Source organism: Episyrphus balteatus, chromosome 2, assembly GCF_945859705.1.
Source record: "Episyrphus balteatus chromosome 2, idEpiBalt1.1, whole genome shotgun sequence".
Taxonomy (NCBI): domain Eukaryota; kingdom Metazoa; phylum Arthropoda; class Insecta; order Diptera; family Syrphidae; genus Episyrphus; species Episyrphus balteatus.
In genome coordinates, this window is record NC_079135.1 from 67,359,173 (window position 1) to 67,371,820 (window position 12,648).

Consider the following 12,648-nt stretch of genomic DNA (forward strand, 5'->3'; position numbering starts at 1 on the left):
AACTCCGTAAAAAAAAAGAGTGAAGCTGATATAATTCATATCATGGATTCCATTCAATATTTACAATAGATAAGAAGAGGTGCGTTCACGATCTATTGTAAAAAAATAAAATTTTAAATTTTTACTAGACCTGTTGCACCAGATCGTGAATACCCCTATTGATTTTCAAGTTAAGCCTGGTACGCTGCTCGCGCTAAATTTTAGCTCCCATACAAATTATCGAAAATTTTTAGCCGAGATAAAATGGATCCCATACAAGTTATCGATAACTTGTATGGGAATTTTATCTCAGCTAAAATTTAGCGCGAGCAGCGTACCAGGCTTTAAAGGCTTGGCCACACCGGAGGGTACGCGGTAGAGGTACAGGTAACGGTACGGGTATTTGTATGGAAAAAATTCCAAACTGACACATCAACGTTCGGGTGTGGAATTTTTTTAATACAAATATCGTTGCCGCTACCCTTACCGCTACCGCGTACCCTCCGGTGTGGCCAAGCCTTAAGGCTTGGCCACACCGAAGGGTACATACGGTAGCGGTACGGGTAATTGTATGAAAAAAATTCCACATCTGAACGTTGATGTGTCAGTTTTGAATTTTTTTCATACAAGTACCCGTACCGCTACCGCATGTACCCTTCGGTGTGGCCAAGCCTTTACCCTCTACGAAATCCAAAAGTAGAACTTGGTTTGGCACAGTATATTTACCCCACCTAATTTTTCAATCGATTAAAAAATCACAGTGTAACCAGGCATTAAAAGCAGTACTGAAATGATAAGGTAGTCCCCATAGTTCTTGTGTTTGCTCATAGATGTCACCCTGCAAAAAATTCATCATTTGACAGGTCATAAGACATTTGTCAGCTGACCTATTAAAAAATTTTCTTTCACTAAAACGAAATTGAAAAAAAATTATTCCATCTTTTTGTGAAAAGAAAATTTTAATAAAAAAGCATTACTCCTTTGCAAAATGTCCGGAAAAGATAGGCTTGCAATTTTTCCATCTCGTGGGTAAGTTTACAAAACAAAATCTTAAGATATCTGTAAATAAAAAAAAATAAATTCTATTTGAATCCACCAACACAATCCCTGTTCGATTGATTTTTTTAAAATAATTTTTAATATATTTTTCAATTTATATTTAAAGAGCTCAAATGTTGATGAAATCACGTTTGGCTGGTGCACAAAAAGGCCATGGACTGCTTAAAAAGAAAGCCGATGCTCTCCAAATGCGTTTCCGTATGATTTTGGGAAAAATCATTGAAGTAAGTTGCCATTACTTTTTGCATTATCTGTAAAATAAAAACTCGTGACTAATTTTAAATTTTGTCCCGTGCAGACCAAGACTCTCATGGGTGAAGTTATGAAAGAAGCTGCATTTTCTCTAGCCGAAGCCAAATTCACCACTGGTGACTTTAATCAAGTCGTCCTCCAAAATGTCACCAAGGCACAAATCAAGATCCGCACAAAGAAGGACAATGTTGCCGGTGTTACGTTGCCCGTATTCGAATCCTATACGGATGGTGTTGATACCTATGAATTGGCTGGTTTGGCTCGTGGTGGTCAGCAATTGGCAAGACTAAAGAAGAACTACCAGAGCGCCGTCAAATTGCTTGTAGAGCTGGCTTCTCTACAAACATCTTTTGTAACCTTGGATGAGGTTATCAAAATTACCAACAGAAGAGTCAATGCTATTGAACACGGTAATTTAAGGGTTTAACTGTTTTAAGTTGTTTAAATACCATTTTTATGTGTCTTAGTCATTATTCCTCGTATTGAACGTACTTTGGCTTATATTATCTCCGAACTGGACGAGTTGGAGCGTGAAGAGTTCTACCGTTTGAAGAAGATCCAGGACAAGAAGAGGATTTCACGTAAAAAGGCGGATGAGAGGAAAGCCGCTCTTCTGGAAGCTGGCGTCGATGTTCATCACCAAGCCAATATACTCGACGAGGGTGACGATGATGTCTTGTTCTAGGAATATCAAATAGTTTTCGTCTTTCTCGTTGTCACATCGTCCCTTTTGCTGTGTAAACAAAAACAATATAAAAATTATAATAAAAAAAAAAAAACAATAACAAAAAATATAGCATTGTAAATACAATAATTAACAACAACCACCAACAACAACAACTTAAAAGCAGTATTTTTACGTTAAACTTTTGATTATTGCAGTTTTTTTTCTTTAAGTATTGGAATCAAAAGTTTTCTTATTTTTTTGTATTTTTAAAATATTGCCTTTTTTCCTGATTTGTTATTGTTGTTTTATTTCTTTTGATTGTTATTAATTTTTCATTAAAAAAAAAGAAGAAACTAAAATGCTATTTTTGTTTATTTCACTGAATGCAAAACAAAAAATATAATAAAAAAGCAAAATTGTTACATATAAATATTCCATAGTTGTTAGTTAATGTTTATTAACAGTTTAAAACAAAAAAAAAAAAAATAATAAAGTTATCTAAAGATTTTGTTCTTAAACATAACGGACGAAATTATTTGAATTTATTTGAGTTCGCTTTTACCGATTAAATGAAGGCAATGTTGATATTCTGAAATGGAATTGTAAAAAGAATGAGAGAATATTTTTATGTGTGAATAAAGTAACTGGCCAGGGCCACTAGATAAAATTCTTATGCAGAAAATCACTCTAAATTTCAATTTAGAGTGAGTGTTTCAGAATATTCAATATAAAACTAAATTCAACCTTATTGCGAAAACAAATCATAGTAACTTTTTCCCATTTTGGGAACTTTGCAGTCACGAAAATTGGGAAAAAAATAACACGTGGGCTCTAATGAAAGGTAGGAGGTCAGATCAGATGGTACAAACCCCGTTATTTCAGGATTGTTTTTTCTTAGGTTTTTGGCATACTTTCGAAGCCCCTACATTTTCAGGATATTTGATAAATAATTTTGAATAGTGGACGTGCGGAGAGCGCCTTGAATTATATCAATCTGACTCCTTAACCACTCGGCCACCTCTAGTCAAGTCCGGGGTATTTTTTTGTCTCTGGGGAAAAATAGTTCCCATACAATTTGCGATAGGGTTGCTTCCTTGATTGACGAGAAAGTTCAAAATACATACCATATATGAATCGGTGATGGTTAAAACAACATAAGTAACATTTTTATTTTTTTTCAGCAGAGACAAAAAACTCTGTATTTTTGACGACGCGGCCGCATTGACAATTTTAGCTTTAAATTCGGTTTAGAGGCCTTGTTGGGAGTTGAAAGTAACTAAAAGTTTTAAAAAAATATCTTTATCAAAAAAGATTTAACAAAAAATAAATATTTTTTATATGTTGTTTTAACACCCAACGTTTTGTTGGGAGTCAAAACCACTAAATTACTTGGAAATAATGTTGTTTTGACACTCACTTTATATCCAAAGTATTAGCAAATTTAATGGAAATGAATAAAAGACCATCATAATTCAGCAATTTTATTAATACATACATTAAAAAACAAGAGCATTAAACAAATAGGCGAAAGTGGACGTTCCACGGCCAGCAATGAAATTGTTATTTTTTGACGTAGTTATTGTGCAAAAGTTTTATCCTTGTGAGGTACTTCAAAATAGTACAAAATGCATTTTTGCATTTAACACTTTTTATTGATTGTCTCATTGAATTTTAATGTTTATTTGAAGTGAAAAATATGATCGTTTTTAATTTTCCCTGAGTTTAAAGACCTTGATTTTGAATATCAAACCAATAGAACCCAAACTAGAAGCCTTTAAGACAAGATTTACGAATTTTTTTTTTTTAGTTTGCATTTTCAATTCTTTGCTGGTAATACAGTAAAATAAGGAGAAAAAAAGGGTAAATCTCGGAATGAATGATAGTAGAAATTTTTTTTGCTTAATATCTTCCTTTTACCATTCTATAACATATCTCAAAAGTCTAGAAAAATCTCATGTCCGCTTGTCGCGATTTCAAGGTCAAATCGCGAAATGGAGATTTTCAAAATTAGCAAAAATAGGCTATGGTATTTTATACACATATGATACATGATTTCAAGGTATTTTTTAATGCTGATTCCAAAAAAATCTAAAATCAAGACAATCTGACGTCTCTGGAAAAAGTTATACCTGTTTTTCATCTGTCAACTCATATTATTATAACAGTTGCAAACTTACTGTCGAAAAACCCTTAAAAGTTATGGTAGATTAACCAAATTTTGCATGAAGGTTTTAGAATCCATCATTATTAAAAATTAAAACAATCCATTACAAAAAATATATATACCTACGAAATAATGGTATTTTTTGATGGAGGGGCAAATTTTAGGATATGCACTAAAGAAGATTCTTGTTCATCTTAGGAATAAGTGCTAATAGGCTAATTTTTTCATTTTAATCTTTGTTTGGATATTCTTTAACTACCCTCAAAAATCTAAAAAAATCTCATGTCCGCAAGTCCTAATTTTCTTGGTTTGAAGATAAGGTGCAGATTTGAAAAAATTGAAAAACTACTCTTCAGATATTTGTGTCCAGAGATGGCAGAGTAGATTACGTCAGGTAATATACTCGGTTAACTACGCGTAGTTAATCGAATAAACTACTCGCTTGATTTGTTTCATTTACTACCTACATTTGCTACGTGTAATAACAAAAAAAACGTAAAATTTCAAAAATATTAAAAAAAAAAAAATATTAACCAGCGAAAAATAGTGGACGGCAACTGCTGTGTTTTCTTGAGAATTAGGTTTAGTAAAGTAAAACCTTTTCACAGAAACCATCCCAAGTCAATCTGGTTTCAAATATTCTATTCAAATTCACACTATCACAGCTATGTTTTTCGATTTGAATAACACTTTGACAATTTGGTGGTAAAATTGGCATTTCAAACTACATTTTGACGTCTAGCGCTACGTCTGTTACATTTGACTACGTTAACTACATTAAACTACGTTTACTACCTCATTTATGTAGTAGACGTAACAAATGTAGAAAATCAAAAAAAATCGCATTTTTGCCATCTCTGTTTGTGTCAGATCAACATGAATAAGGTACATTACTTTTCAGGGATGGTCATATTGATTTGTTTGTGGGTTTTGTTGGAATCAGCGTTAAAAAATACCTTGAAATGATATGGGTTATGTTGGTATACATATAAGAATCTAAAATTTTCTTATTATTTTTTTTAAATCTGCACCTAACTTAGTTTAACCTGGAAAATAAGAACTTGCGGTCATGAGATTTTTTTAGATTTTTGACATAAGTTATAGAATATCCAAACAAAGATAGAAACAAAAAAATTAGCCTATTAGCACTAATTCCAAGATTGTACCAGGATGTTTTTTAGTGCACATCCCAAAATTTCCCCTTTTCTCAAAAAATACCATTTTGTCATAGATATAAATGTTTTTTTTGCATTGCATTGTTTTGATTCTTAATGATAATGGATATGAAAACCCTCATGCAAAATATGATTCCGCTACCATTACTTTTAAGGGTTTTTCGGTAGTAAGTTAGCAACTGTTATAATAATATGGGTTGAAAGATGAAAAACAGGTATAACTTTTTTCAGAGACGTCAAATTGCCTTGATTTTAGATTTTTTGGAATCAGCATTAAAAAATACCTTGAAATCATGTATCATAATGTGTATATAATACCATAGCCTATTTTTGCTAATTTTGAAAATCTCCATTTCGCGATTTGACCTTGAAATCGCGACAAGCGGACATGAGATTTTTCTAGACTTTTGAGTTATGTTATAGAATGGCAAAAGGAAGATATTGAGCAAAAAAAATTTCTACTAACATTCATTCCGAGGTTAAATCCTTATTTGACTGGATTATGGTATTAATAGCTGGAAAACTCTAGAACAAAATGTCGACGTTAATGGCTCAGGGAAAATAACAGAGCATCATATTTTATATTCAAAATAAAAATTAAATTCAATATGTCCTTCACACATTGCAAGATGCATTACCAATACTAATATTGCAATATCTTACATTCTTATAATCCAAATGCAGAGAAAAATAGTAAAACTTTTTCCTAAGATATAGTTTTTTTAATTATTAAAATTAATTAAAGAACAAATGCCATAACATAATCACTGAAGAATATGTTTTGCAAAAAATATTCTCAATTTTACAACAATTCTTTGATAAAAATTCATTTTGTTTACTTTCCTGATCCAAATTGTCCAGGAAACCACTAAAATTCATATTTAACAATACATATGTAATTGTTCGACTCAATTGTTTTTTTTGGAAAACCTATTCTTAAATGATTTTTTATCTATTAGTCTGGCATTTGTGCTTGAAATTGAACCCATTGTCAGTTTCTAGAGTTCCTATCGAAGCTAAATTTTAGGCAAAATACAATCTCAATTATGAAGGTTTATATTTTGCTCCAAAAAGGTTTCGTCAGAAGAGAAATTTTCTGTTCAAATCAGTAAGGCATCAATGAATCGTTTTCATATTGAACAGCGGGTGGGTGAATAAAAGGCGCATAATATTTTTTTGTTGAGAAAAATGATTAGTGGACTCATTTTCAAAAAGTCTCTTTTGGATTATTGAGTGTGGTTTTAAAACCTTCAAAGTTGTCTAATTGTAATTATGAACGCCTAAACAAATTTTTTGTCATTAGATAGATATTATTTTAATAAAAATGAAAACAAAATCTTTTTATTCACTGCGTCGATCCCAATCCTCCATCTGATGCCTATCAATTTCCGTTGCACGAGTTTCCATAAGATTGCATGAATTTCCAAAACTTTGAAGGCGTTTTTCTTAAAACTACAATATTGCAGATTCGTGGTTTTGGCTTGGTACCCACGATATAATAGAAAAACAAAAACAACAATTTTGTTCCATAAGTTATCGCTCATCACTCTAACCAATTTTACGCCTGTTTTTTTTTTCTTAATTTAAATTTACAATTTTGTAAAGTTTTAAACATTTACATATGTACCTTAAAAGCAAGTACGTGCGAAGCATTTCTGCATTTTAATTATGCCTGTTTCTGTACTCCTTTTCATAAGTTATTATGTTGCATTTTTGGGATTAAGTAATCCGTTATAGTAAAGTATTTAAACATTTCGAAACTAGTAGGAAAGATACAAAATTCAACGACTTTATTTTCTTTTAAGGAATTATGTATTTTTTTAATAAATTGTTCTCTTAAATAAATAATTTTCAATTTGGATCTTTGTGGTCCTCACCATATTTTCAGACTTTATAGCTTAAAGTGATTCCTATAGATAGTATCTAACTATTTTTCGAAGACATCATTCAATTTCGACGAACATACAAATTCAATTTCTAAAACAAAATATTGGTAAGAGCAAAAGCAATCATAATAATTTGTCACGTTATTTTTATTTATGACCAAGTTATCGTGAGGTCTTACATATAATTCTATGAGGGCAGTAACCAATCATATTACTGGATAATATAATTGTACGAGATAGTAGGATACAGAATTAAATTCGTTTACTGAATATACAAAATTGATTCAGGAGAAATATAAATATTCGATAGCCTAGTAATTATCTCGACTATGATGTATCGGATTTGCAGTAAGAAATAATTAAAAACTTCAACTTATCAATTAATATTTCAAAAAAGATTTCCATCTTTTTCTTGCTCATCTCACGAATGCAACCTAAAAAACATAAAGAAATCAGTACAAGCGGGTTAATAACACAAGATCTACTTTAACTACTGCTGTCTATCAACGTCAATTAATTGTGTGGAAGAAAATAAAAACCTTTGTAAATAATGGCTTACTTTACCTGCAATTGTGATATTCTTATCAGTGTAAATATGCCTGTATTCCCACTTTGCATATTTTTTTAGAAAAACCCATAAGATAACTAATTACCACATCTATTAGAAGTTAGGCAAAAAATTAATAGGTCTTCAATGCTAAAAAAAATCGTATATAAGCTTCCTATTTGCGTGAGTAAAAACATCACAAATTTTGTTTTCCAAAGTTAAAACTAAAACTTAAATAGAAATAACAATATGCAATTTTCTGCACTTATTTTGTTTATTGGTTCCTGTTTGATACTTGTAACAGGATCTTTTGGAGAAGCTGAAAATGTTCCTTCACCAAGTAATAAACCTTTTAAATATTAAAATTTAAAGAAACTTAATAATATTAAATTTTAAATTTTTTAAGATACACCTGAAAATTTTGAGAATGGACGTTTCTTCTTTGGGGGTATAATTTAAAACTTTTTTTGTGTATATTACATCTTCAAATATTTTTCTTTACTAGATCCTTGCAACAACCCTATTTATCAGTTTTTACAAGTACAAGATGCTAAATGCTCTTTACAGTGTTATATTCAAGCTGGATTACAAAATGGTGGCTTTTGTGAAAACAATGAATGCCAGTGTAACGTCGAAGCAGCCCGAAGTGTTACATAAGTTAAAACAAAAATTTGATAAAATTATAAAATGAAATAAAAAAACAGTTTTTGTGCAGCATACATAAATTTCTTTATAGCTATAAATCAAGATGCACGGTAGTCTTTTTTAAACATTTGGCACTAAACACTCATTCACAAACTATTACATCTATTTTCTATACCAACTGAATCAGAAATTTAAAAGTCACATTACATATTTGTTTACCTAGTCATAAAAAAGCACATTTGTGTTATATTTATTATAGCTATTTTTAAAGTTAGGCCAGTTTTGAAGCTTTGGTTGTAAAAAATGCCGTAACTTCAAAAATTTCCAATCTTAAAAGAAAATAAATCAATCTTCAAATAAGAGCATTTTTAAAAGCAGGGCCTTTTTGAAGTAAGTGCTTTATTGAAACTAGAACATTCTCGAGGATAGAGCGTTTTTATTTTTGGGCAGGGCCCTCACCCCACTACCCCAGCACCACAATAAAAGAACAAAATGTAAAAGAAAGTAGGAATTAATAGTTCAGATGATGTTTTTAGTTATCAAACATGTGTTTTTTTTTATTATTTAATAAATATAGAGATAAGTGCCTATGAGCACTTAAGCGGGTTCTTGTAAGTACCTACCTTACCCGTTATAGCGCCTATCAAAACGGGGCATTTAAGGTGAGGTACTTATCCGGGTTTTACTGTATTATTATTTGCAAATTCTGATTCAGAATGGCTTAAAGGAGATAAAAAATCTATGATGTTAGCCGATATTCAGACTATTTATAAATTGATTCACATCTAACAATCTCGGCATACATTTCTGGTGTCAAAAGCAGACATTTATATTTTTTGTACTCTTCTCTAATAACAAAATATTTTGATTTATAATGGGATGTCTACCAACATAAAATCCTGCATGAATAAATAAATAATGACTCCAACAATTTCTTCACGTTTAGTGTAACAACAATGGGCATTTGACAATCTCATTTACTATAAGATTGCACTCCACGTGACCGTTTCTCTTTCTATGTACAATAACCTTTTCTAGAACAAAATGATGCTGGAGTGTGAGTTAACGAGTAATTCTGAAAGTGTTATTTGGTACAATTCTGGAGCTGAAAAGAATTTCCTTATTCCAATTGGTTACAGAGTAGAAACAAGTTAACTCTGCGCCTAACGCAAAACTTGAAAGAATGCAAAACTTGTTATGTAATTCTTTTCCAAAAACCGACAAACTCGCGAGTTTTCTTTAAGAAAATTTTATAACCAATAATTTTCTGAGTAATACCTCAATTAACCTCACATAATTATACAAGTCTTTTTAAAATTACACGCGCCTTAAAGGAATGGACCTAATTACACTCATGTCCTGTTGTGTATAGTTTTGTTATTGTTTTATGCTGGTTTGTTTTTTGGTTTTTGTTACTCCTTTGGAGGGCTCAAGTTCCAGAATATGTCCTTAAAGTTTATATGCTATTGTGTTAAAATGGTTTTAGTGCAACGTAATGTGGAAACTTTATTGCGGTGTTAATGTGCTCCAGCTATAATATGGCATAGCTATTGAAGGAATCTTGAAGATGTGAAGCCAACGTTATTAGATGCGAATTGCTATGTGTATGGTATTATAATGGCCATTTAAGTAGCAGTGCTATTTGCAGATTGTGTATATAGACTTAGCTTCCAAGCTCTTAGGTTAATCGTTTGGAAAATTATATTAACTTGTGTGTGAAGTTGTTAAATGCTTGAATAGCGAAAAATAAACTCTAAGGCGTCCTTACAACTGTTAATTTGACTGCTCTTTTGGTTTGTTGACCTAAATAATGTGAGATTTTAATATAATGCAGACAAAAAAATTTTTTTTTGGAGTATAAGCTTGTTTTTCATGTGTTCTTTGATTTCCCTTTAGGATAAATCGTCACCCGAAAACTACAAGCTTACTTACATGAAGAACATACATTTGAGACATAACTGAAACTAAATCTTGTTTGATTTTCAACAAAATTAAAGTATTTTTTATTACCTAAATCGTAAAAGGGAGAAATATGCTTTTTAAACTTTGGCAAACATATAGTAAAAATTGTAAGAGATTCAACTAGTATTAAAAACAAAATATATACCTAGCATTGAATTTTTTTTTTCAATGCCGAAAATTTTTTATTTTTATTTTTATTTTTTTCATTTTTTTTTTCAATGCAAATATTTGTCAGTTGCAATACCTAACATTTTTTTTTCAATGAAAAATATGATTAGTTGCAATAAATATATTTTTTTAAAGCAAATGTTTTTCAGTTGCAATACATTTTTTTTAATGTAAATTTTTGTTGATGCAGTAATTTTTTTTTATTTGTAATGAAAAAAAAAAAAAGATTTTGTACAACCCTGAATAGCTATGATGGATGTATTCAGAACTGGAAATGTGCGAAGAAAATATATTGCTCTAAAATAAAAATAAATTACGGATGCTTAAAAAGGGGAGCATTGCGTCCCCCTTTCCCATTTTCAGTTATTTGGGACAAATAAGTTCTTGAGATGTAAGTGAGGGATATTTAGCTTACAGAGAAATTTTTTTTCTAAACTTAAAAATTTTTTGATCTTCAAAAATTAAGAATTGTTATTAAAAATAAAATGTAAAAGTATTCGTTTGTTGTTGTTTAGAGCATAAAATATTTACTCAGTAAAATAGTAAGTACTAATAAAACACGGCTATAAAATGAATCTTAATTTTTTTTTTCAATATTTTTACTTTTTTAAAATGTTACCGATGTAAAAAACAAAATCCCACCAAAATTGGTTCTTTATTTTAATTTAGCACTCTATTGAAATCTGAAAATTTTTCATTTTGTTTCCATTGTAAGATTCTAGCCATGAAGAAAACATTTAAATTTTTAAAAAATGACATTTGCACATGGACCACAATATCTTTATTAAAGAAACACATACAAGAAAATTGATTTTAAAAAATTTAAGTTTTTATTCGACAATAACATTTTCCATACAAAATGTAAAGATAAAATAAATAAATAAAAGAGATATGACGAAAATAAGAAAATCACTCTTTGACTTGCTTCAAAAAAACCACCCCAAATCTTAAACCGAAGGTTTAATCGAAAAAACTTCTTTAACATATTCTGTAGGAAATTCAATTATCTTTAAGATTGCTATACAATTTTTTCTGCTAGGTCCAATAATACGCGAGTTATGTGAAAAAGTAAAATAAATAAATTTTCAGAAAAACTGCATTTTCGGGAGCGTCTGCCGGGGGTTTGGCCGCACTTAAAATGTCTGCCATGGGTATTTTTGTCATCAAGGAGTCCACCGCTACAGGATGCGACTAATTTCAAGTGGTTACCCTAAATGAATCAATTTTCAGAAAAACTGCATTTTCAAAACCGTCTGCCGAGAGTTTGGCCGCACTCAAAACGTCTGCCATGGGTATTTTTTTATCAGGGAGTCCACCGCTACAGGATGCGATTAATTTTAGGTGGTTACCCCAAAGTCTAAAAACGCCAAAAAAAAAACGCATTTTCGGGACAGTCTGCCGGGGGTTTGGCCGCACTTAAAATGTCTGCCATTGGTATATTTGTTATCAGTGAGTATGTGGCGTTGGTTATCAATAAATTTTAAGTGGTTACCCTCACTAAATCGATTTTCAGAAAAATGGTACTTTTGATGCGCTTTTTCTCGACAACGCCCCAAATAAATGCAGGCAGACTAAGGTATTCGTCATCACCATGACCCACGCTACCTCTGACATTCATATAAATCGGTTATCTCTCACGCAAGAAATCTGCTCTTAGACTATATAAGAATATTTTAAATTTCTTTTTGAGTGATAAGAATTTAAAATATTTAAGCAATTTTGGTTAAAATTTTGTTTTTATTTAAGAGCAGCACTCTGAAATTTTTTTTTGATTTTTCACTGGTTTATTACATTAATTTATACGAAATTTCATAAAAAATGAGAACAGAGAAAACAAAATTCATTTTTAAAATTGCCGTAAGCATAAGGTAGACTCAGGCCCATTTGCTCATACGATACTTAAGTATTTAAGTATAACATAAAACCCTATGTTTCACATATCGGTTTGCACGAAACTCAAACTTCGTCCTAAATCTCAGTAAGTTCAACATAACTTAGAGGGAAGAAATAGTTGAACATAAGCTGTTATGTTCTACCTAAGCACTTTTATTTTATGAAAAAAGCAAGAATTTCGCTTAGAAAAAACTTAGAATAAACTAAGTAAAACATAAGAGTTATGTTCGACCTAGCTAAGATTAGAATTT

General features: G+C 30.7%; 1 protein-coding gene across 1 annotated transcript; it reads left to right on the forward strand.

Annotated features, from left to right (window-relative positions):
* Nucleotides 1-853: 853 nt before the first annotated feature.
* Nucleotides 854-2,082, forward strand: LOC129911686 (V-type proton ATPase subunit D 1). Its single transcript, XM_055989549.1, has 4 exons — nt 854-1,008; nt 1,145-1,262; nt 1,337-1,700; nt 1,758-2,082. Exons 1-4 carry the CDS (start codon nt 968-970, stop codon nt 1,973-1,975), a joined length of 741 nt encoding a protein of 246 aa, XP_055845524.1. The 5' UTR covers nt 854-967; the 3' UTR covers nt 1,976-2,082.
* Nucleotides 2,083-12,648: the final 10,566 nt, after the last annotated feature.

Coding starts and splice junctions, on each gene's coding strand:
- LOC129911686 (XM_055989549.1), top strand. CDS start 968: ATGTCCGGAAAAGATAGGCTTGCAATTTTTCCATCTCGTGG. Junction 1,009..1,144: donor GCAATTTTTCCATCTCGTGG/GTAAGTTTACAA, acceptor TTATATTTAAAG/AGCTCAAATGTTGATGAAAT. Junction 1,263..1,336: donor TTTTGGGAAAAATCATTGAA/GTAAGTTGCCAT, acceptor TGTCCCGTGCAG/ACCAAGACTCTCATGGGTGA.